This window comes from Canis aureus, chromosome 1 (genome assembly GCF_053574225.1).
Source record: "Canis aureus isolate CA01 chromosome 1, VMU_Caureus_v.1.0, whole genome shotgun sequence".
In the NCBI taxonomy this organism is placed as follows: domain Eukaryota; kingdom Metazoa; phylum Chordata; class Mammalia; order Carnivora; family Canidae; genus Canis; species Canis aureus.
In genome coordinates this window covers 113904890-113929902 of record NC_135611.1, presented here as the reverse complement: position 1 = coordinate 113929902, position 25013 = coordinate 113904890, and the positions used below count along the sequence as shown (strand labels likewise).

Genomic DNA, 25013 nt, shown 5'->3' with positions numbered 1-25013 from the left:
TGATTTCTTTATTACAACCAAATAAGCATAGGAACTCTTACTAAATCCTGATTTGGGAAGTGGTAGGGGGGATAGCTACATGCCCCCCCCCATGTTTAATATATGCTTAAAATTTTTCATAATAAAAACAGAGTAAAATGCTAATTAGAACCAGGCCCCTGCCAGGCAAATTCACAGAACTTTCTCCCTAACCTATCTTCATGACCTGGGAAAAAAAGGTGGCTCTGAGTCTCCAAGTGGCTTGCTCCGGATCACATGCTGGAGAGCTCACAGGAGTCTCAAGAGCTTGATTAACATGTATTTATTGAGCATCTACTGTATTCTAGGCACCGTGGTAGACACTAGGGGTACAGTACTGGATAAGCCTCACACGGTCTCTCTGTTCATGGATCAGGAGAGGGGTAAGCAGAGGAAAGAAGTGTGAAAACAAAAACACTCATGGATGGAACACCTTCTGTGTGCCAGGCACTCTGGCAGGTATTGATGATAGGGCAGCAATATTATAGACAAAAATCCCTGATGTGAGGAGGTGGACCATACACTTTATAATAAAGAAATAATTTAGTATCTTGGAAGGTGACCAGTGAAAAGGAAAGGAATAAAGCAGAGCAGGAGAGGAAAGTGTGTGTGGTGTGCGGTGTCTGTAGATAGGGTGCTGGTGCTGGTGCTGGTAGAAAGTTCCCTGAGGAGGTGACATTGAGTAGACCCGGTGAAATGAGAGAGGTAGTAAAGCTCTGGAAGAAGAATCTTCCAGCCAGAGGGCAGGGCCAAAGCAAAGGCCGCGAAGCCCGAGCGGGCCGGGAGCGGGGCCAGTGTCCCCGGGCTGCAGGCTGCCTGGCGGGGTCGGAGAAGCTTTCAGGCCGTTTAGAGCCCTCGGCGGAACGTTAGGTTTTTATTCCGAGCGGGACGAGACCCTGCGAGATGAATGAGGAAGAAGAGAATTTCGGTCTCCGCTCAGTGCCTCGAAGAAAACAAAATAGGGGCGGAGACTAGGGAGGCCTGTGCCAGGGTGGTCCAGGGGAGCGTCCCTGAGGAGGCGACCCCGGAGCTGAGACCAGAAAGCGCAGAAGGAGCCAGGAATTCAAAGGGCTGGGGGAAGGGAAAGGGAGAGAGGTCAGGCCTTGGGAAATGAAACCAGAAGCCAGAAGCCAGCCGGCGTGCCCGGCAGGCCCGGGGAGGAGCCTCCGCCCGCGGGGAGGGGGAGGGGCGCGCCCGCCCCCGGCCGGCCGCCGCACCCGGCCTCTGGGGAGCCAGCAGGCGCCGGGCCGGCTCCCGCCGCCGCCGCCGCCCGCGGGGCATTCGGCCGCGCCGCCAGCTCCGGGGGGAGGGGCGGGTGGGCGGGGCCCGGCGCGGCCACGCCCCCGAGGCGGCCGCGCCCCCTCCCTCCTGCCGCCCCCGCCCCCTCCCTCGCCGCGGGCGGGAGGCGGGCGGTTTGGGGAGGGTGGACTCTGCCCTCAGACCCGGTCACTGTGCGGGCCAGGCCTCTCCACTGCTCTCAGTTCTTCAACCCGGCAAGAGCTGGGCCTCTCCGAGCCTCAGTTTATCTGGAAAGTGGGGGTGCTCCTTAAGCTGCCCCCCACTGTGCTGCTAGCAAGCTACACGATGCCTTTTCACTCGGTTATCTGTGGGGCAAAGAGGGCCTATTAAAAGGTGAGTGAGGTCTCGTCCCTCCTCTGCTCAGCAGCCTTCCATGGATTCATCTCATTCGGTAAGGCTCAGTCCTTCCTGTGGGACACCCGTAAGACCCTACATCTCATTCATCTCATCTCCTAGGATGCCCCCTTCCTGTACACTCTGCTCCAGCCACACTGACCTCTTCAGGGTCCGGCAAACACTCTATTTGTGCTCCGACCTCAGGGCCTTTGCACTCACTGTTACCTATGCCAGGATTATTCCTCTACAGACTGACGTTGACTCATTTCTCACCTCCTTCAGGTCTTTACTCAAATGTCACCTTGTCAGTGAGGCCTTCTTTGGCCATCTCATTTAAGTAGCAACACCCCCATCCATCACTTTTCTGCTTTCTTTTTCGGTATAGCATTTATCAGATTGCATATTTTACTTATTTTTGTGTCTATTTCAGCCTTCCCCCACTACGATGCTGTATGAAAGCAAGAGCTGTGTGTTTTCTTCCCACGCCTGGAAGAGGACTAGGCCCATAGTAGGAACTTAATACATTCGAGTGACAGTTGGAATCCTTGGGGTACATCAGGTCCTCCTTTTCCTGGCTTACGCAATTGCTCAGTGAGGCAGGTATTACTGCAGGCTTGAGGTTGGGACATGCTGGGGTGTCTGAAGAACTGTAGAGAATGTTATAAGCTGGAGCACAGGAGTGGTGGGGTGGGGGTTGGTGTGAGGATGAATTCAGAGAGGTAAGAGGGAGAGAGTTGACGGTTGTAAAGTCAGGAGTTCATTTTTTCAACGATAGCAAAAATAATTGTTTTTGAGTGCACACCTGTACTGAGCATAGTTCTAGGCACTGGGCATACAGCTAGGCTAAGACCAGCAAAACTCCTCTCTCTCAGAGTTGCTAATAGACCAGGAGGCTAGTCATAAATAGGTAATAAATAACTTGAGATAGGATAGCTGCTACTAGAAAATCAGAGTGTGGTGTGTGTGGGGGGGTACACCTGGACATGTTGAGATACTCAGGGTAGGGAAGGCCACTCTGAGAAGGGGGCATTTGATTTGGTGAAGCTATAGGGGAAATGTCCTCTGGGCCACTAACAAGTGCAAAGGCCCTGGGGCAGATGAACTTGGGGTCAAATGAGACCAATGTGACTGGAGGTGAGGCAGAGTGGGAGATTAAATTGCAAAGTTAGGAGCAAGGTTATGTCTTACACGCCCTGGTGAGGTTGGGGTTTTGAAGTCACTGAGACTTTTAAGTAGGGATAAGACATAATCCAACAGGCATCCATATTGAAACATATGCACCTTGAGGTTCTCATGACCGTCTCTTCTGCTTGGCATCCATCTGTCAGCTACCCAAGGGCTTTTAGACTTCGACGCAAAGCCCCTCTCAGGGCAAGAATCTTGGCTTTGGACCTGAAAGCACAGGCAAAAATCCCCCTTTCCTGGCCTGCGGACTCCACCCTGGCATGGTTCCTCTTTGCAGACCTTCCAGAAAAAGTCCCTAATGCTGTGTAAACTCACCTGCTAAGGCTTCAAAGGTCTCTGCAGAGACTTAGCCAGTGCAAGGATGTATCACATTGCATCTCCCTGGGCCTCCCTCTCTTCTCCACTCACCAGCCTGGGCTTGTACCTCCCAAGTAAATCCTTAGCACTGTAACTTGTCTGGTCAACATTTTTCTAGAAAAATTTACTTTTTTAAAAAGTAATTTGTTTAAAAATTTTTTTTCTTGAGAGAGAGCAAGCATAAGCCGGGGGAGTGGCAGAGGGAGAGGCAGGCTCCCTGCTCAGCAGGGTGCTCAACATGGGGCTCCATCCCAGGACTCTGAGATTCTGACCTGAGCCAAAGGCAGACGCTTAATTGAGCCACCCAGGGGCCCTTAGAAAGCTCTCTTAATGCTGGCTATCTCTGGGCCTTTTTTTTTTTTTAAGATTTTATTTATTCAAGAGAGACAGAGAAGAGCAGAGATACACAGGCAGAGGGAGAAGCAGGCTCCATGCAGGGTCTCCAGGATTACGCCCTGGGCTGAAGGCGGTGCTAAACCGCTGGGCCACCAGGGATGCCCTGAGCCTTTTCTTTCCACTCCGGACTCTAGCAATACATTGCATACAATGAAAGGAATGACTTTTTAAGTGCTAAAAGTGACCTATCCTTTTGGTTAATGCATGGGACTCAGTTTCTCCCTCCTGTGTGCATCCACGTGGCTAGGAACTCTAAGTTTGCCAAGAAGAAAAAACAAATAGTGAAGAACCAGTCTCTGGAAGACAACTTAAGAGTCCAAACTCCCTGGTCCTTGTTTTTCTTGCAGTGTGACCCAGAGCAACGATTTGGCCCCTCTGAGCTTGAGGTTCCTCCCATGTAAAACCAGGTAACAGAAATATTATCACGAAGATTAAGTGACTTAATTAAAACAAAGTGGATAGAATAGTACTCTTAAAAGGACTCAGCAAATATTATGTTTAATAATATGTCTGCCCTCACTTCGGCAGGTAAAGGGTACAGGTGTCCAGAGAGCTTGCCAGGTCCCTCCCACTGACCCAATGAAAGTTTAGAAACTTTTAGGCAACACCATCCCTCCCAAAATACTTTTATTAAAAAAAAAAAGTAATTACAAACAACTGAAAAACAAAAACAAAACCCACCACAAAACCCGCCTTTCTTTTAAATAACGCGGCATGGAGCGGTTTGGTTTCCACCCTATTGCACGTGGTCCGGCCTGGTTATGAATCAGGAGACTGCTGGGACTGGGGTCTTGCCAAAGAGGTGGGGGCTTGACCTTTGGGGGGAGGAGGCCAGCCCCTCCTGCTCCCTTGAGGTGCAAGAGGCAAAATCTGAGTTCCCATAGCAACCAGGCAGCATATCCCAGTCATCATCTGTCAGGCCCAGCTTTATCTTCCCTGAGGCCCCAGTGGTCACAAGGGGAGTAGGAACTGGAAGGAAGGGCAGAAGAGATGTGGGAAGTGGGAAATCAGACTCCCTGAAACAGAGTCGCGTTAAGGCATTTGGAACAGATAAATTACTTCAGGAAAACCCACCTTCACAGAAGGCTGTGGTAACCAGACACACACACATGCAAGATGGTTTGTGGAACCCTGAAATGGGAAGAAAGGAGGCCAGAGTCACGGTGTAGAGCCCCCACCAAGACACACACACACACACACACACACACACGGAGTTGCATCCAGGAATCCAGCCCACTGAGGCTAGGATGAGGAAAAGAGCCCCCCAGTCAAAGTTTCAGGACCCCAGAATGATTTCCATAATGTGATCTAGTTCATTCCACTCCCAGGACCCTGGGGCACAGAAGAGGTTGTGAGGCTCTGGTGGGGCCGGTGCAGGCTCCTTCTCCACTGCAGATGTGTCAATGTCCAGAAAGAAGTCATCCAGACCAGAGTCCCCCAGGTACCGGGAGCTCAGGGCTTCTAAGAAGACTGGATCAGGCTGGGGCAGCACTTCGTTCTGGGGGCCTGGGGGAGCCACTGGATTCTGAGGGGGCTCTGTCTCATCCATGGACGTCTCCAGTTCCCTGAGAATAGAGCCGATGGTGGCTGACAGGGAGAAGTCCTCTTCGCCCAGGAAGAGGGGCTCAGGGGGCAAGGCAGGTGCTGGAGCCAGGCAGAGTGCGGCCTGGAGCTGCTGGAGGGTATTGTGGATGAGGACATGCCTGCGTAGGCTGGGTGCTCGGGGGCCCAGGCTTCTCTGGACTTTGTCTAAGGAGATTCGAAGCAGGGCTTGCTGGTAGCTCCGCAGGCCTGCTGGACCCCAGTCCCATTTCTCATCCTCCTCTTCCTCCTCTAAATCTGAGTGTTTCCTCTTCAAGCCTCCTACCATGATGCCCTGTAGAGAGAAGAGGGGGCAAGTCAGACGCAGCGGGGCTAGTTCAAATCCCAAATCTATAAAATGGGCATAATGTGAATCCTGGAGGGCTGCAGAGGAGATTAAAAGGACTAGAAGAAAATGATGAAGAGAACAAGATCTGGACTGAAACATAGCTGGGTTGCCTGTGTGGTGGTGAACTGTGAATTTGCCTCCTTGGGGCTCAATTACCTCATCTCCAAGACAAGGATCCTGATTCAAGTCACAAAGCTGTTCTTTCTACAATACTCCTCTCTTCCAAAGTGTCACACAAGGACAGATGTGGAGTACGCGGACCTGGACTGGAGGCAGGGAAACCTGGGTTTGAATTCTGCCCTTGACACTGCCCCACTGCTTGATCTTTGTAAGTTACAGACATCACCTCTCTGGGTCTGTTTCCTTCGGTAAAATGAGGATTGTAAAAATTCTCCCCGTATTCTCAAGGAGATCCCACGTGTAATATGCACGGGGCCCATCTACAGTTAACCTTAACCAACATATTCATTCAATATTTTTATCGATTAACTGCCTATTATACTCCAGTCACCTGGAGCCCTGTAGGACACGTATTTGTCCAGACTCTTTTCACAGGGAGGATATTTCTTCTTTGTAAAAAAAGGTTTTATTTATTTGAGAGAGCGAGCGTGGGGGATGGGGAGAGAGGGATGGGAGAAGCAGACTCCCCATAGACCGCGGAGCTGGAACCAGGGCTCCATCCCAGGACCGAGATCTTGACCTGAGCCGAAGTCACTTAACGGACTGAGCCACTCGGGCGCTACAGGGAGGCTATTTCTTCCCTTGTCCCGTTCCTAACCGACTGGAAGCACTCCCAAGAGCTGCGAAGGAGCCTCCCTCCTCTCGACCGCTCCTTCGGCTTCCCCCAAAGCGCGCCCCACAGGAAAACTTGCTAAAACTCGACTCACGCCAGGCTCCGCCCCCCTCCACGGATCTCCATTCAGCATCCCGGCCCGCAACCATTTAGCCCAGGGGCTTCTGGGAAATGTGGGCCCAGAGCCGGCCGGCACGTGCGGGGACACGGAGCGTGCACTACAATCCCCAGAGGGCTCCGCACGCCACAGGGCGGACTCTCCCCCGCCCTCCCTCAGGGCATGCGCACAAGGGCCCGGGGCAGGTGGGGGAAGGGAACCCGGACGTCCAGCTGCCCGGCGCCTGCCGAGCCCCGCCCTCCGCTGCCTCCAGGGCGGCGGGTCTGAGCTCCACGCCCGGAGCGCCCCTCCCCCACTCCAGTCTCCGGCCCTAAAACTGCTTTCTCCCGGTCCTTCGAACCCCAAGAAGGCCCTAGATTCTTCCCCCAAACTGCTCTCGGGTCCAGAGACCCAAGGCCCCAACACGTCGCTCAAAAACTACAAGTGCTCTCCGACCTACTCCGTTCGGGGGACTAATTTTGATACCTTCACCCGTCCACTTTCCCCTATTCTCCCGTCTTTCAAACGCCTTTCGACTTCACCTCCAAACTCTCCCTCTGACTCTAAGACCTGAACGCGGGATTCTCAGCACCTCCTCTCCGCCACTGCGTCTCCCTCACCCAGATTCCTTGCACGTAGTTCTCTCGCTTTTCCAAAGGTCCGGGATCCCAGCCCCAACCCCTCACCCTTTTTCCAGAGCACTCGAGCCCCGAATTCAACCCGCCCGGGGGACCCGAATTGTCCTAATCTTCAGATTTCCTGCCCCAGAAGTTCCTTCCTTGGCTCTCTCGCTTCTCCAAACACCCTGGGTCCCAGCTTCAAAGTCCCTCCACTTGAAGATACTGCCCCCAACAACTTCGCCTTCAGGCCAGGATCTCGAATTCAGTCTCCAGCCCCCAAACCCCACCAACCCGCTCAGTCACCCTCATCTGCACCCCCCGACCCACGCCCAGACCCCGCCCTCACAACTCTCGGGGGCGCGTCTCCACCTCCCCTAACCCAAGGCGAATCTCAAGCCGGGTGGCCTTTCTCTCTCTCACCTTAGCCACCAGGTTCGCAATGACCAAGTCCCGGACCGACCGCAGCACCACCAGTGCTGAGTAGCAGCCTCGCTCACCTCCCCAGGGCCTCTCGGTCTGGCCTCCGGCCCACCCAGCCCCGCCCCGGACCCGAACCGCGAGCCGCGATTGGCTGGAGTCCTGCCCGCCGCGGGGCGAGGATTGGCTGGGCGGAGCCACCGGCCGGTCGCCAGGAGACGCCCGCCCCGCCCTCCCTTTTCCTTCCACCCGGGACCTTTTAAAGGATTCCGACTGGCCCGGGGGGGCGGGGCCTCGTCTCTAGGGCGGAGGGCGGCGAGGACGTCAGAGCCGCTTCCTTCACCGCAGTCACGCTCCTCGCTCCAAAATCGTCAGCCTTCTCCCAGCGGTCCCTTTAGAGCAGGTGAGGACCCCCGTCCGAGGGCGAGGCTGCTTGGCACACCCCTCCCCTCCCCTCCCCTCCCCGCTGGCGGAGGCCGCGCCCCCGGGGCTCCGAGGGCGGACGCTGCGGGGCGGAGGATGACGCAGCTCAAGACCAGCCAATAGTTCGGCGCGGCCTACGTTGCCTGGGCGATCGCAGCCGGGTTCCCGTCTCCCTGCCCCCCCAACAGTTTGCCCCGCGGCCTTTCTTCAGCCTCAGGACTTCGCCGCACGTCCTGCGGTCGTCTCTCCTGCCGCCTCCCCTCCCACCCCCGGCGCCCCATCCTTCCTCGCTCAGGAGGGATGGCACCTCCACGGCTGGGAACTCGTTCCTTGCTCGCCACTGCCCTGGGGACAAAGTCCCAGCTCCTCCCTTTTTCCACAAAGCCCTTCACGGACTGGCCTGATGCACACTCCTCCTCGCTCCTCGCCTCCTGCGATGCGGCCCCAGTGATTGAGTTTCCATTTTTCCAAAATGACTTCAAGGGCCCGCCACCACCGTAAACCCTGAGATTTTTGTCCATTTTCTTCCCTGCCTTATCCCCAGTGTTTTAGGTACCATAGCAAGTCCTCAAAAATGGCAATAAAGGGCCTCTGGATCTTTAAGCTTGCTTCCCACATCCTTCAATTCCCAGGCCGCCGCCTCTCCCCAGAACTCCTCTCAAAAGTTTCCTCCTCCCAGAAGCCCTCCTTTGATGCTCCAGAGTGGGTTAGGCCCTCCCATTCTGGGCTGCTCCCGTGTCCCGGGCTTCCCCCGTCCTGGCCCTGTCCCCTCTGCCCATGCCTTCCATTCCTGGACCTGGGCGCCCACCGTGGGGACTGTGGGCCCTGCAGGCACCAAGGTTGTATCTGGGTCGCCCAGCGCTTGGTCCATAGCACCACCTAGCACATGGCTGGACACAAAGAAGGCACATTAAATGCCTAATGTGACAGAAAGAGAAAGAGGGCAGGAAAAAAACAGCGCTAGTGCCCTGAAAGCCTGAACCAGTCAGTAATGCCCCACCCCCATGTTTCACCAAGAGGAGGGAGGAAGGCTGTTTTCTCCAGGCTACCCCTGTGACGGGAGTTAGGCTTCTCAGACCAGTTATTACCGGTTGGAATTTGTCAACCAGTCATCCTGCTGCTTGCAGAAGCAATATAGGATTGGAATGGAATTACTATTTTTTTTGAGGAGAAGGGAAAAGATGTTGGGTGGGTAGGTGGGGGAAGCTGGAAATAGGGAGAGAGGACTGGCTCACTCAGACCAGGGAAAGGTGTCTCTGGGGAACATGGGCAGGGGACAGTAGATTCCAAAAAAGGACAGGATGAAGAAGGGATCATTCTTTCCCCTCCCCCTCCCAAACCTGCCCCTCTTCCAGGGCTCCCCTTCTCACCATGGCCCCACTCTAACCCTGTCTCCAGGTTCCAGCTCTATGCTTCTTTCTGGGTGTCTCTCTCCTTTCCATCATGGACTGTCCAGTCTGCTCATGCCCACCCTCGGGCCCCACTCAAGGCCTCCGTCTTGGTACCCTGGGGCTCCAGCCCTTACTCTTGCACTCCTCTGATCCACATTCACATGGCAGCCAAGGGCAGCTTTATAAAACACAAACCTGGCTGTGCCCCCCACCCCACCTCTCTCCTGCTCCACTCCTTGCACAGAACCTCAGAATAAAGCTCAGGCTTTTTACAATGATTCTGCACAGGTTAGCTTCCATGTAACAGCCTCTTGGGGATGACCACTCCTCCCCTTGGAGCAAAGTATTATTAACTTGTTGGCTCCTCAAGCTGGGTCAGGTAGCTCCCTCACCCCTCTGGGCTTCCTCCTTCGGAGCTGTGGCCACTCTGGGTTGTCACTGTCATGGGCTGGGGTGTCTTCCTTGCAGGACCGTGAGATCTGTGAAGGTAAGGTTGCCCCCTGGGTCCTCACAGTCCTCCCTTGATTTCTAGCACAGGGCCAGACGAGGAAATGAGTGCAAATCTTACACAGAGGCAGATAGAAACACTGAATCACCCAGACAAAACTGGACAGAGGAAAGAGTCACAGAGTTGGGGCTTCTAGAATAATTTGAAGCTCTTGACTCAAGATTTATTGCTTCTTTCCTCTGTTCTCCATTTGCCAGAATGCTGTCCTCCTGGACAGGGTCAGAGCCCCTAGTCGTACTGGTGGGAGGGGTAGGTGCAGTGCCCGTTGTACTTATCGGTGGTGAGGCAGCTCAGCATGAAGTGGCCCAGGTCATGTTTGGAGATGACCCTAGAGGGCCCGCGTCCATCCAGGGTTACTGTGTAGGCCCCAGTCAGCGGCTGGTCTCCTGAAAGTGTAAAGACACTGGGTGAAGCTGAGGTCCTAAGACACTGGGTGAAGCTGAGGCCCTTTCCCCTTCCCACAACACGTGGTCGCTCCAGGGTGCTTACAATGTGCCCAGCCCAGAGGGCATAAGAGTCCACAATGTGGGACACCTGAGTGGCTTAGGGGTTGAGCGTCTGCCTTTGGCTCAAGGTGTGATCCCGGGATCTGGGATCAAGTCCCCCATCGGGCTCCTTGCGAGGAGCCTGCTTCTCCCTCTACCTGTGTCTGTGCCTCTCTCTCTGTCTCTCTCATGAATAAAATCAATCTTAAAAAAAAAAAAAAGTCCATGATGTATGAAACTCTTCCCATGTGCAGGACGCCAGTCTATACCCCTTATTTGATCCGTTTGACAAATCCTTATTGACAGCTGTTATGTGTCAGGGGCTGGGCACCCAGCAAGGAACCAAATGAACAAGAATCCCTGCCCTTTGCATGCAGACACTAGCTGGGAAAAGGCAACAAATAAAGAGAGTGAAATAGACAGTATGTTACAGGGAGAGAAATAAAGCAGGGAATAGGAACTATTATTAATTCAATTTTACAGATGGGCAAACTGAATCTGGAAGAGTCACTTCCCAGGGTTGCAAAGGATGACTTCCCAGTAGCAAAGGCTAGATTTTCTCTGGGTCCTTCGGTCTGGAGGCATAAGTTGGCCAGTAGGAGGGCATCTGTTGGCTTCATTATGATAATTAAAAATCTCTGACTGTGACCAACTTAGAATCGTTTGGAGCCTACTGGTACAGGTGTCCCTATTTTATTATTTTTAAAAAGATTTTATTTATTTATTTGACAGAGAGAGAGCACAAGCAAGGGGAGCAGCAGAGGGAGAGGGAGAAGCAGACTTCCTGCTGAGCAGGGAGCCCTAGGTGGGGCTCAGTCCCAGGACCCCAAGACCATGACTGGAGCTGAAGGCAGACACTTAACTGAGCCACCCAGGCACTCCTATGAGACATATTTTTTAAAAATGAGATGGAAGATTGTTCTAGATTCAAGGTGACATGGCAACTAAACACATGATCATGATTTTGCGGGGAGGGGACGTTGAAATAAATAAATAAATAAATATACACACACTATAAAAATATATATACTACACATGTATTCACATATAAACATTGGATGCATGCATAAATGATAAAGCAAACAGGGCAAAATGTTAATTGATTCTAGATGAAGGATTTATGGATATTCATAAACCTTTAATTTCTTCAAATTTCCTGGAGATCTCAGTTCTTACACACATACTACCAAAAAAAAAGAAAAGAAAAGAAAAAGAAAAACTGGGATGCCTGAGTGGCTCAGTGGTTGAGCATCTGCCTTCAGCTCAGGACTTGATCTTGGAGTCCCCAGATCGAGTCGTGCATCGGGCTCCTTGCATGGAGCCTGCTTCTCCTTCCTCTGCCTATGTCTCTGCCTCTCTCTCTCTCTCATGAGTAATTAAATAAAATCTTTAAAAAAAAAAAAAAGGAAAAAAAAAACTAAAGAAAGGTACTCTCTGTTAAATAATTTTTAGGCATGATGTATCTGGGCTTCACTTCAAACCCAGGAGGTCAGGGATCCCTGGGTGGCGCAGCGATTTGGCGCCTGCCTTTGGCCCAGGGCGCGATCCTGGAGACCCGGGATCGAATCCCACGTCGGGCTCCCGGTGCATGGAGCCTGCTTCTCCCTCTGCCTGTGTCTCTGCCTCTCTCTCTCTCTCTCTCTCTCTCTCTCTGTGAGACTATCATAAATAAATAAAAAATAAAACAAACCCAGGAGGTCAAGAAATAATATCACTTATCTGTTCAGAGATAAGAAAAACAAGGCTCAGAGGCCACAGGCCTGAAGTCCACACGATGCTGGGGCTGGGATTCCCACCCAGCTTCTCCACCACGGGGCCTCACTGCTGTCGATTCAAAGCTGAGGATTCTAGTCCCAATAGGGCCCTGAACTGAACCTTCTTTGACCCTCTAGAAGGTGTAATGCCTCTTCCTGTCAGGTCAGGGGCCCCAGGAGGCAGAGGGCAAAGCAGGGGCACCTGGGTGGCTCAGTGGGTTTGACATCTGCCTTCACTTCAGGTCATGATCTCGGGGTCCTGGGATAGAGCCCCAGTGTCGGGCTCCCTGCTCAGTGGGAAGTCTGCTTCTCCCTCTCTGTTCCTACCCCTACCCCACTGGTATTCTCTGTCTGTCTGTCTCTCTGTCTCTCCTTTCAAATAAATCAACAAAATCTTAAAAAAAAAAAAAAAAAAGAACTGCTCTTGCAGTGAGCAGACAAATGTGAAGGAGATACAAGTGTCTGGCCTTTGGGCTTCCACGCTGCTGTTCCCTTATCGCAGTTCACCCTCATCTGTCTCCTTCCCTCAGTGTGTGAGACCATCTCTTTAGGGAATCTGTGCTTCATAAATGGCTCCCCATTATTCCCTTCTCTGTGCTTTATAGTTTCTCCATTCCCCGCAGCAGACCTAACAGAAAGAACATCTAGCTTCCTTGTCTCCCTGGCAGAAATGTGAGCCTCATGAGAATACACTGTGTCACCAGTGCCTGTAAGGGCACACACTCCCTATTCAGGAGACATTGTTGAATGAATGAATGAACAAATGAACGTCTCCTTGCGTCTGACTCTGTGTCTCTCTCCAGAACGGATTCCAGACGGAGAGAAGAGGGTGTAGGTGTAGTTTACTGCTTCTCTTCACGATGCCACTGTGAAGCATGGTCCCTGGGATCCCTGGGTGGCGCAGCGGTTTGGCGCCTGCCTTTGGCCCAGGGCGTGATCCTGGAGACCCGGGATCGAATCCCACATCGGGCTCCCGGTGCATGGAGCCTGCTTCTCCCTCTGCCTGTGTCTCTGCCTCTCTCTCTCTCTCTCTCTGTGACTATCATAAATAAATAAAAATTAAAAAAAAAAAAAAAGAAGCATGGTCCCCCTGGATTCGTTCATCCGACAAATATTTACTGAGCATCTACTCTATGCTAAGCCCTGTTCTGGGCACTGGGAAACATAGTTGTGATCAAAAACAAGACAAAATCCGTGCCTTCAAAGAGTTGACATTCTAGTGATAAAACACCCACTAAATAAAATGGAGAATGATATGCTCCATGTGGTGAAAGGTGAGTCCCCTTCCCTTGAATATGGGCTAGCTCCACGAACTTAATAATAATAATAATAATTAATAATAATAATAATAAATAGGTTGTGGTTTTACATTTCTCAATTTGGGGTGGTTGGCTCAACAGAGAGAGCTGAAAGGGTGTTAGAAAGGGGATAAAAATCAAGCAGGAAAGAGGATAGAAAGTGTAAGACGAACATCTGCGATTTTACACTGGCCAGGATAGGCCTGGCAGGTCTCCCCAGCACACAGGAGGGGGCTGGCTGTTGGTGACCCTGCTGCAAGTCCCAGTCCCACTCACCTATGTGTGGTGGCATCACAGCCACGTACTTCAGGCCCGATTCCTGCAGCACCTTGTGCATCCGGATGTGGTCATCGGTCACAGCCTGAAGTCGTGGGGGCACCTTGGACGGGTCCCACAGAAGGAAGGCTGGGGGGGGACACAGGGCACAGTGAGCCAATGCTTGAGGACAGATGGCCAGGCAACACACCCTGCTGGGCTTATGCCAGGACAAAACCCTATATGGGCTATCCATTGCCTTCCAATGGATAGGCCTCCCAGCCTGTCCCAGCCTCCTGTCTGATGGCCATAGAAGGGCTCACCCCTTCTCTCCCCACCTGCTCCTGTCTGGTTACCTTCTATCAGGATGGTGACAGCAGCCTCCTCCCTGGACTGCCTGTCTCTGCCCCCCCAGTCTGCTCCCCACGTGCAGCCAGATGGAGCCTGTGCACATCCAGAGGGTCAGAGCTGTGTCTGTGGCTGTGTCTCACTCAGGGTGAAAGCAGAGTCCCCACCAGAGCCTCTAAGGCCCCACAAGATCTGGTGCCATCAGCCTGCTGACCTCAGCACCCAACATTCTCCCCTTCGCACGCTGCCCCAGCCTCACTCCCACCTCCGAGTCTTCACAACTGCTGATCCCTCTGCCCTCCCTCAGGTTGTTTCCCTTCCTGGGGAGGATGAGACACAGGGGCAAGGCGTGGAGACTGTAGAGACAAGACAGCCTGGTTTCACAGCCTGCTGTGCCAGCCACAAGCTGTGTGAACTCAGGTCAGCTGGTGGGCCTCCTTGCACCTCCATGGCCTTCCATCCAAGGGAGGCATAAGAACAGCTACTATTGGGATGCCTGGATGGCTCAGTGGTTGAGCATCTGCCTTCAGCCCAGGGTGTGGTCCTGGGCTCCCCTTGAGGAGTCTGCTTCTCCCTCTTCCTATGTCTCGCCTCTCTCTGTATGTGTCTCTCATTAGTAAATAAATAAAAATCTTAAAAAAAAGAACAGCTACTATTAACTGAGCACCTGCCATGTGCCACTAGGAGCATAAACACTCAGAATTTTGTGAGGATTCAGTGGCATTCATCCCTAGGCACTCAGATGGCACCTAGCACATCATAAGTACTAGTAAATGCTGTTAGCCTTAACTGTTCCTGTATGAACCCTGTACCCCATCTTGGGTTATTCGAGGCAGCTAGTTGTTTAATGCCCATCTCCTCGTAAATGGGGAGCTCTGTGAGGGTAGAGACCTGGCTGTGTATGCCCGGCTCTGTCATTTCCTCTAGAAGGCTCTCCCTTCCCCCTCGGGCTGGGTCCGGTGCCGCTGCTGGGCTTCTCTGCTTAGGACCCTGATCCCTCTGCCTGTGCCCCTGCATCTTGGCCCTGACTATTCTGGCCTGTCATGTGAAATGATGGGCGTGTTCACTACTTCTGTCCCATCTATGAGACCCCTGAGTGCAGGGCGCAGGGCTGTACTGGTCACCACTGTGTCTCTGGCATCACCTGGGAAGGTTCATGTACACAGTTAGTGCTCAGTAAATCCTCAACTTGGGATGGCTCTGATGCCACTTGGCAGAAGCCCTTTGGCTGCCTGTCCACTGGCTACCCCCCCTTCAGTCCCATCCCTATGACCCGCCACCCACCCGAGGTGCAGGCCACGACCTTGTCCACGCCATGGGCCTTCATGGCCATCACAATGTTCCGGGTGCCCTCCGACATAACTGTGGTAGGACCTTAGAGGGGATAGAGAGTGGCTGTCACTAGCAGGTGGTGGTGGTGGCAAGGGTGGCAGGGGCGGGGCCGGGGGCGGGGGTGGTGCTGGGGGCCGAGGCACGGGGGTGGGCCGTGGGCAGAGAGGGGGCCCAGTACTGAGGTCATTGCGGGTGCCCAGCAGTACGATGACAGCATCCTGTCCGGCCACAGTCTTGTCTACATCGGCCGCATTCAGAACGTCACCCACTACCACGTGGGCCGGCTGGGGCCCCTCTGGGGGCAGCCTGGAGGCGTCCCGCACCAGCACTGTCACCTCGTAACCTGTGGGCAAAGAAGGCAGAGAGGCAGGTCAGTGGGCTTGTGGGCTGGCACCCCCAGGCTCCAGGAGCTGGGTCTGGGAGGGTGCCACAAACCCTCAAATCCATTCCCCAGGTCCCCGGTGATGGGGCAATACCCTTCATGCTGGGTCATAAATACCCTGCCACTAAGGACCCCCCTGCCAGCATGCCCCAGACTTCTCCACTCTCCAGCAAGTAAAAGGTTAAAGCCTGGCATCACACTGATCTATGCCCCCCATCCATGGTCCTGGAGGAAACTGAGGTACAGTAGAAGATGTGAGTTGCCCAAAGATTGCCCAATGCTGGGACTGGACCCCAGGCCTACTTTTGAAGGGTTGGGCCGGGTTAAAGTGGTCATTAAGGATTTTGAACATCTTCTCCCCAAAGAATTTTGAGTAACTCTGTGTCCCACACATACACACCCATTTTAAGGTTTACAACCAACATGTTTCTTCCTTTGTTCTAAACAATGGCAAAAGATGTTAATGTTTGAGTGTATGGAAATGATGATGTAAAAAAATTGTTAGGGGATACATGGGTGGCTCAAGTGCTTAAGCATCTGCCTATGGCTCAGGTCATGATCTCAGGGTCCTGGGATAGAGCCCGGCATTTGGTTCTCTGCTGAGCGGGGAGTCTGCTTCTCCCTCTCACTCTGCCTTCAGCTCTGCCTACTTCTTCTTCTCCTCTCTCTCTCTCTCTGTCAAGTAAATAAATAATTCTTTTTCTTTAAGATTTTATTTATTTATTCATGAGAGACCAAGAGAGAGGCAGAGGCACAGGCAGAGGGAGAAACAGGCTCCACCCAGGGAGCCCGATGTGGGACTCGATCCCAGGACCCTGGGATCATGCCCTGAACCAAAGGTAGATGCTCAACCACTGAGCCACCCAGGTGTCCCTGAATAAATAATTATTAAAAAAAGAAAAAAATGATTAATTGTCTCTGTTATGGACTAAATGTTTATGCCTCCCCAACCCCACCAAATTCATATACTAAAGCCCTAACTTCCAATGTGAGGGTATTTGGAGATGGGGCCTTTGGGAGGTAATTAGGTTTTGATGAGGTCATGAAGGTGGGGCCCATGAAGGGGTTAGTGTCTTTTACAAGAAGAGGAAGAAGGGCATCTGAGTGGCCTGGTCAGTTAAGCCTCTGACTCTTTTTTTTTTTTTAAGATTGATACCTTATCTTGGACTTCTCAGTCTCCAGTACAATGAGAAACAAATGTCTATTGTTTAAGCCACCAGTCTATGCTATTTTGTCATAGCAGCCCAAGCTCACTAAGACAGCCTCTACATATCACCCTTGTGGTAAGTGAACCAGAGCTCCTTTGAGAAAGGGCTGATTGCTGGCCTGCGACAGGGAAAGGACAAGATGAGCCTGGAAAAAAAAAAAAAAAAAAAATATATATATATATATATATATTCCAGTGCCCCAAGCCTGGAATATCTTGTACTGTCAGCTGCTAAGGCCGCGCTTAACGAATGATGAGGCCATACTGAAAGGACACAGGAGCCACTTGAAGGGGTTCTCATTGGAAAAATCAGGGACAATATGATTTGTCCAAAAGAATATTGATGACAAAGAATCAAAACACATGAAATACTTTAAAATCTGTGAGTTCATAATAAACTAACAAAGAAACCTCATGGGACATCACAGCTATCAGAGGATTGATTCATATTCAGAAAATGAGAGAAGGAAAAACAAAATTGTTTCACTTCTGTCATCATGTATTTCAAAAACAAATAAGGGGGGGCACCGGGGTGGCTCAGTGGTTGAGCATCTGCCTTTGGCTCAGTTCATGATCCTGGGGTCCTTGGGGTCAAGTCCTGCATCGGGTTCCCTGCAGGGAGCCTGCTTCTCTCTCTGCCTATGTCTCTGCTCTCTCTGTGTGTCTCTCATGAATAAATACATGAAATCTTAAAAAAAAAAAAATGGGCTAGGGTCCCACGTTGGAGAGTGGAGCCCCCATACCAATGCCATGCCGGGCAGCTTGGACAAGGACATGTATGCACCCCAAGCCCCAATGCCACATGCTGGTGCCTCACCGCAGGCCTTCACTCCCCATATTTGATGAAGGCCTTTGACCTCCTTCCGAACCGCCCAGAACCCTAGTGAGAGTTTATACAGCAGTAGCATGCAAAGAACAGGTATTACTACTACCACCAGGAGTTCCACCAGGATGCGACACATCACAGGATGCCAGGAATTGGATGTTCTGCACATGTTAGAAGCAGAAATGCAATGGAGAAGAGACTATGAAGTTGATCAAGAAAATTGTCAACTGGGGATCCCTGGGTGGCTCAGCGGTTTAGCACCTGCCTTTGGCCCAGGGTGTGATCCTGGAGTCCCAGGATCCAGTCCTGCGTCGGGCTCCTGGCATGGGGCCTGCTTCTCCTTCTGCCTGTGTCTCTGCCTCTCTCTCTCTCTCTGTCTATCATGAATAAATAAAATATTTTTAAAAAATTGTCAACTTATTCAGAAAAGGTTGAAGGCCTGTCAACAGAGGGAATGTGAGAACTGAGGACAGGACTGTGCCAAGTAGCTGGAGCAGTTCACCCAGGTAGCCAAGGCCTACCAGAACCCCGTATCACAACCGGGGTGGGGGTGGGGAAGGCATTACTCTTCCAGGAAGTGCCTGGCAAAACAGAAGTAGCATATGCCAGCAGATAGAAAGGCTGCGAAAGAAGCCACCACTGTCTAAGGCAGTACCCAGAGCTCCTTCACATGACTATTATTAAAATAAAGAGTAATATTAAACCTGTTTCTGGTATCGCCTTCAGCTCCCAACCTTGAGATACTGATGAGCTTTTTTTGTTTATTTTTTTTTAATTCATCTCATTGACTATCTCCCTTCAAATCCAGCTACTGCTGAACTTGTAAGAGAAATAAACAAAAGGCAATATTAAAAAACAAATGATGGGTTATGTGAACACTCTGGAACAATGATGATGATAATAAGGATCATGTTTACACACTTTACATATATTAACTCATTTAATGCTCAAAGTAACCCTGGGTTTGAATTACAGCCCCACCACTACCTAGCTGTATGACAATGGGCAAGTCACTTAGCCTCTCTTGGCCTTAGGACCTTCATTTATAAAGTGACACTAGTAGTTGTCTACCTTACAAGGTCAATGTAGGTTTAAATAATGTATCTAAGTGTTTAAGGCAGTCAGTTGACTTTTGGAAAGGGTGCCAGGACAATTCTATGGGGGAAAGAATAGTCTTTTCAACAAATTGTGCTGGGACAACTGGATACGCATTTGTAAAAAGAATGAGGTCAGATCCTTACCTCACACCAATATGAAAATAAACTCAAAACGATCAAAGACCTAAATGCAAGAGCTAAAACTATTTTTATTTTTTTTTTTAATATTTTATTTTATTTTTTTTAAATTTTATTTATTTATGATAGTCACAGAGAGAGAGAGAGAGAGGCAGAGACACAGGCAGAGGGAGAAGCAGACTCCACGCACCGGGAGCCCGACGTGGGATTCGATCCCGGGTCTCCAGGATCGCGCCCCGGGCCAAAGGCAGGCGCCAAACCGCTGCGCCACCCAGGGATCCCCTAAAACTATTTTTAAAATCTTAGAAAAAAATGGGATCCCTGGGTGGCGCAGCGGTTTGGCGCCTGCCTTTGGCCCGGGGCGCGATCCTGGAGACCCGGGATCGAATCCCACGTCGGGCTCCCGGTGCGTGGAGTCTGCTTCTCCCTCTGCCTGTGTCTCTGCCTCTCTCTCTCTCTCTCTGTGACTATCATAAATTTAAAAAAATAAAAATAAATAAATAAATAAATAAATCTTAGAAAAAACGTAAGTATAAATCTTTGTGAGTTTGAATTAGGCAACAGTTTCCTGGCTATGGCATGAAAAACACAAGCAACAAAAGAAAACACAGACACACTGATATCATCAAAATTAAGAACTTGTGTGCTTCAAGGACACCATCGAGAAAGTGAAAAGATAATCCACAGAATGGGAGAAAATTTCTGCAAGTCATATATCTGTATTTAGACTATATAAAGAACTACAACTCAGTAATAAAAAGATGACTAACCCAATTAAAAATTGGGCAAAATAATTGAATAGACTTCTTCAAAGGGGATACACAAATGGCCAATGAATACTCAGAAATATACAACATCATTGGTCATTAGGGAAATACAAACCGAAACCACAATGAGAGGGACACCTGGGTGGCTCAGGGGTCCTGGGATCCCTCCTTTCCACATTCTAGGGCAAGCCGCTGAATTGGCCAAGGGGTCATGGTGTCCAGACAAATTGTACCCATGTCATGATTGTCCACAACAGATTAGGGAAGCTGAGGCCCTGAGCCTGGGAAGAACATGCTCTGGTGTGGTGGGACTGGAACCAGCCTTTTCTGCCAGAGACACATGTTCACTCACAAGCCTTGCCTGCCACACATACACACCCATACACATGGGGGGACCCAGCCCCACCCCCACAGCCAGAAACCCACCAGTTCTACCCAATGGCAACATTAGTTGAGCACTTCCTGTATACCTAGGATTGTTCTCGGTGCTTTCCAAGAAGCCATTTAATATTCAGTGAGCCTGGGACACCTGGGTGGCTCAGTGGTTGAGTGTCTGCCTTTGAATCAGGTCCTGACCCCAGGGTCCTGGATTGAGTCCTGCATCAGGCTCCCCACAGGGAGCCTGCTTCTCCCTCTGCCTATGTTTGCCTCTCTCTGTGTGTCTCACATGAATAAATAAATTAAATAATAAAAAAAAAACCATAGCAAGATACAAGTTCAAACCCACTAGAATAGACAGACAATAAATGTTGGTGCACATGTGGAGAAATTGAAACCCTCATACACTACTGATGGGTGTATTGAATGATGCAGCTGCTTTGGAAAACCGTCTGGTAGTTCCTCAAAGGGATAAACATAGAGTTACCATATGACTCAGCCTTTCCACTCCTAGGTATATGCTCAAAAGAAATGAAAACATACGTTCACACAAAACTTGGACATTTAAGTCCATAGGGGCATTATTATTCATAATGGCCCCAAATAGAAACAATCCAATGTCCATCAGCTGCATGGATAAGGGATGCCTGGGTGGCTCAGCGGTTGGGCATCTGCCTTCAGCTCAGGGCGTGATCCTGGGGTCCCGGGATCGTGTCCCGCATCAGGCTCCCTGCATGGAGCCTGCTTCTCCCTCTGCCTGTGTCTCTGCCTCTCTCTCTCTGTGTGTCTCTCATGCATAAGTAAATAATGCCCAGTGCCCCCATCCTGTGTGACCAACTTTCATAAGGGAATGACACAAAGCCTGTGTTGTACTCACACATCAGGGAACGGTGGGGGCTTCCAGGATGCCAGTGTGGGCATCGGTTAACTGCCCATGGTTAAAGTGGGCCCTAGTAAGTTGTGGGTATTCTGGGGGAGAAAAATGTTCTCCTAGAGAGTAAGAGCTTTGACACAAGCTCTGTAAAAGGGTGCCATTAGTGTTCTATTTTTGCTGATTAGTGACATTTATTGAGAAACTTATATGCCAAGTGCTGTGCTAAGCTCTTTCTACTGATGAATGGTATTTTTTTTCCAAGATTTTTTTAACACAATCCACATTTAAATGTAAAATTCAATAACCAGATGTGCATGTACCTAGTGGCTACCATCCCAAACAATAGTGGTTTAGAATTCACAGATTTTAACCTTTAGAAAAAAGAGTGTCTTTAAGGTACTTCCAAAAATCCCTTACTTTATATTTTTCTGTCAATTTTTCATTTTGAAATAAATTCACACATATAGGAAAGTTGTAAGACTTCAATTCTCATGCTTGCTTTTGTTTTATCTTTGTGTGTGTATAATATATAACATACATAATTGTATACATGTGTATATAAATACATTTATACACAAACATGTTATATATGTGTGTGTGTGTGTATATATATATATGTTTATTCTTAACTATTTGAGAGTAAGTTGCAGAGATCATGCCCCTTAAAAGCTTTTTTTTATCTCAACCCATGGTACAAAATGGATTTCAAAGCCTAACCTAGTACATAAAAATCCATGCATATATAATTGAAAGAAGTTTCATAAAACCAATATTCAACATGCAATACACTCTGACACTTTTATGACCAATTAAGTATATCTCAGAACTCACTATGACCCACAGTTTGAAAAGCCCGCCCCAAATTGCAATAAGCCTAAAAGGTATTATTACATGCCTATTTTGAAGATGGAGAAATTGGGGCAATTTTAGGCAACTAAGCCATGGCTATGAGTTCACTTAGTCAAAAGAAGGCTTATTGGGCACCAACTATGTACTGGACACGGTTCCATGAATTTCCCATATATTATCTCACTTAATCATCGCTAGCACCCCTCAGGAAGTACTACTAGTTTTAGCTCCACTTTCCAGCTATCTAGGCACACAAATGACAAGAGATTTGACAACGTAGTAAATGGTAAGTGGTAGAGCTGGGATTTGAATGCAGGCAGGCTGGTACCAGCCTATAGAATCACTGAGGTAAATAAAACTCTAGCTCAATGAAGCTAGAGTTTCCTTTTTCTGATGGGGACAGGGAAGCTCAGAGGTTCACTGTGGATCTGAAGAGACTTGTCAGAGCCACAGGGAGAAGGTAAGGGCCTCCCCCAGGCCTCAACACTCAATTCCCTGGGGTGCAGTCCCACTGGTGACCAGCAGGGTGGACAAGTGCAATTCAGTGGAATTCAGGATTAAGGTTAAGGTAGTAACATGGGAATCCACATCCTCAGGGTGACTCAGCATCTCTCAACTTCTCCCTCTTACTTCCTCCTCCAGAAATGCTTATCCACAAATTTCTTTCTCCTCCCACCCCCTCCCCCAACAAATCAAGATCCTAACTAGGTCTTCTTGGAGAAGGGGAGAGTAGTGGGCGGGATGAGGAACTGTTAGGCAAGTTCGAAGAGGGTGGGCTGGGCTACAAGACTACAGAGAGTGGGATCCTGGAACCCTCCACCCTGTTGGGGCACCCAGATAGTCGAAATCTTCAGAGTCACTGAGACTAGCAAGGGTGGGGCCCTATATCTGGAAGTCACAGGCCCCAAGAAGGGTTGGTGAAGTCTGAATGGCAGAGGCAGGAGGGGAGGCTGCGGGATGTTCATCCCCTCTCCTGAGACAACTGAGAATTTCCAGCTCTCATCCACTTTCCCAAGACCAGCGCCCAAGTCTTCACCAATGTCTCCGCTCGCTGTCCTCTTTCCATTAGGTGCTCACAGCAACTCCTCCCCCAGCCTTCTCAATTTCCAGCCTTGGCACCCAGGCCTGGAGCCGGTGGACTTTGGGCAGTTAAGAGCGCAGGCTGGGTTCAAATCCCAACATCACCACTTTCCAGCTGTCTGATAGTGGGGAAGTCAGTTTCTGGGCCTCAGTTTCCTCTTCTGTCAAGTGAGGCGATCCTCCTTCTCACCGCACATGAGCGCTCTGAGGATTTAATACCGGTGAAGAGCGGTAGGTGCTAGGAGGCAAGCCGCTCCCCGGCTTAGTAAGCCCTCGCTGGGTGCGCTAACCACCACCCCAATTACAACAACGTTTCATAAGAGCACGGTATTTAAACCTGTCACTGGAGTCCCCCTGCCTCCCAAGGCCAATCCCTAGTCCTTGGACTCACATAAAATTGGATCTCACAGCGTCCCCCACTTCTGTCCCCGTCGCCACCTGCCTTGCCCCTAGGTCACAAACCAAAGCACTGATGGCCCAACCAGCCTCACCCGGGTCCCAGGGTGCCCCTTCCTAATGCGCTGCCTGTGCACCCCGTGACATCCCCCGCCCGCCCCAGCTCATGCCTGCTTGCACCGCCTGCGCCAGGGTGGTGAGCCCGGTCCTGCCCGTGGCACCGAAGATGGCAATCTTCTTGACAGCCATTCTGCGGAGTCGTGGGGGTGCGAGGCCACGGAGTTGCACGACGCGCGGGAACCAACTGGCTGCTGGGCCGCCTTCTCAGTCCCTCTCGCGCGGGAGGGACGGGGCGGGCCAAGCAAGAAGGCCACGCCCCCACCGCCTGCGGGCCCAGCAGGCCACGCCTCCAGCCGGGGAGAACGCGGGGGGCGGGACAGCAGGCTGCCCGCCTCCGCCGGCCGCCCAGCACCGCCCCCTCTGCCGGCCGCTCGGCCTGGGAGGCGTGGCCGCACCGGCCAGCTGGGAGGGGCGTGGGTGGGCCCGATGCCCCGCCTCTGCGCTCGAGCCGGGGGCGGGCCGAAGCCCGGGCCACGCCCACCGACCTCTCCCAGCTCACGCCCCCTCTCCCAGGGCCTGACGCTGACCGGGGACTCACGCTGTGCCCCAAGGCTTTCCGGAAGCTACTAGGGTAGAAAGTGAGGCAGGGTGTGACACTGTAACCGTGTGTGCCCCTGTGCCTCTGTGGGACTGTGTGAGTAACCCCGAGGGAGAACAAGATTGTGGATGACACCATGTGCCATTCTCTGTGTAGCACTATGTTAATACAATAGGAGACGGTGTGTGACACCCCGTGTGGCAAGCATTGATGCTGTTCCTTTGTGACCTTGGGGTGCCACTGTGGGTGACACTGTCAGTCTGTGATGCTGTATGCATTCATGAAGCTGGGGAATATGGTGTGGGACATGTGTGAGATGTGTTTTATGGGAGTGGGCGACTGTTAGACAGTGACAGTGTATGACACCCATGTGTCATGTAAGGATGTGTGACTGGTTCCCTATTTGAGTGTGTGGTAGTGGGTATTAACTGTTGTTGTGATGCTGTTTGTGACCTCTTGTGACTGGATGACGTATGAGAGTGTGACAGCACAGGACGTGTGACATGTGAGTGTGTGACTGATGTGACAAGTTTGAGTGTGTAAAAAAGTGTGTGACCTGTGCGATTGCGAAGCTGCGTGTGACCTGTGGGTATATGACACTCTCTGTGACCCCACGGGAGTGTGCGACAGTGTATGACATCCGCGTGCTTGTGTGTGACACGGCGTGGGTGGTGGTGGCACTATTTGAGTGTGCCACTACGTGTGATGCTGTCGGGCACTGTGCCAGTGTGGGAGCCCATGTGAGCGTGTGACTGCGTGTCAGTCTGAATGTTTGACTCTGCGTGACCCTGTGGGGGGTGATACTGCGTGAGTGTGTGGCTGTGGGTGATGTTTGCGACGCTGCATGTGACCCTGGTGTGTGTGTGTGCCCGTGTGGGAGTGTGTGACCCCGGGAGAGTGCGTGGCCGTGGGTGACGCTGCCTCCGGCCCCGCGAGCGCCGTGGCTCGGAGTGTCACCGCGCGTGGGCCAGCGCTGCGGGCGGCCGAGGCGGCGGGGGACCGCGGGCGGGAGGGGGTCCCGGGGGCGCGCCGAGCGCGGCGGCCGCGCGAGCGGGGGAGGCGCGGCGGCGGCGGCGGCGGCGGCGGCGCATGCGGATCTGGTCGAGCGGCGGGGCCGGC

The 25013-nt window shown here is 51.5% G+C and overlaps 2 protein-coding genes across 7 annotated transcripts; both read right to left on the bottom strand.

The window, feature by feature from the left end:
• Positions 1–4201: 4201 nt before the first annotated feature.
• SERTAD3 (SERTA domain containing 3) lies at positions 4202–9803 on the bottom strand. 6 transcript variants are annotated; one of them, XM_077851365.1, is made up of 3 exons: positions 9655–9803; positions 5678–5787; positions 4202–5467 (listed from the first exon to the last, which is right to left on the bottom strand). In XM_077851365.1, exon 3 carries the CDS (start codon positions 5459–5461, stop codon positions 4868–4870), a length of 594 nt encoding a protein of 197 aa, XP_077707491.1. In that variant the 5' UTR covers positions 5462–5467; positions 5678–5787; positions 9655–9803; the 3' UTR covers positions 4202–4867. The 6 variants fall into 6 exon arrangements, with proteins under 6 accessions (XP_077707491.1, XP_077707496.1, XP_077707481.1 ...); XM_077851370.1 differs by lacking the exon at positions 9655–9803 and adding an exon at positions 7705–7858; XM_077851355.1 differs by lacking the exon at positions 9655–9803 and adding an exon at positions 7452–7551.
• Positions 9804–9908: 105 nt separating this feature from the next.
• On the bottom strand, positions 9909–23595 carry BLVRB (biliverdin reductase B). Its single transcript, XM_077851333.1, has 5 exons — positions 23407–23595; positions 15421–15585; positions 15195–15284; positions 13584–13712; positions 9909–10156 (listed from the first exon to the last, which is right to left on the bottom strand). The coding sequence occupies exons 1-5, from the start codon at positions 23483–23485 to the stop codon at positions 9999–10001; spliced, it is 621 nt and encodes a 206-aa protein (XP_077707459.1). The 5' UTR covers positions 23486–23595; the 3' UTR covers positions 9909–9998.
• Between the last annotated feature and the right edge of the window lie 1418 nt (positions 23596–25013).

Coding starts and splice junctions, on each gene's coding strand:
- SERTAD3 (XM_077851365.1), bottom strand. CDS start 5,461: ATGGTAGGAGGCTTGAAGAGGAAACACTCAGATTTAGAGGAGGAAGAG.
- BLVRB (XM_077851333.1), bottom strand. CDS start 23,485: ATGGCTGTCAAGAAGATTGCCATCTTCGGTGCCACGGGCAGGACCGGG. Junction 15,586..23,406: donor GGCGCAGGCGGTGCAAGCAG/GCATGAGCTGGG, acceptor CTTTGCCCACAG/GTTACGAGGTGACAGTGCTG. Junction 10,157..13,583: donor TGTGATGCCACCACACATAG/GTGAGTGGGACT, acceptor TTACACTTTCAG/GAGACCAGCCGCTGACTGGG.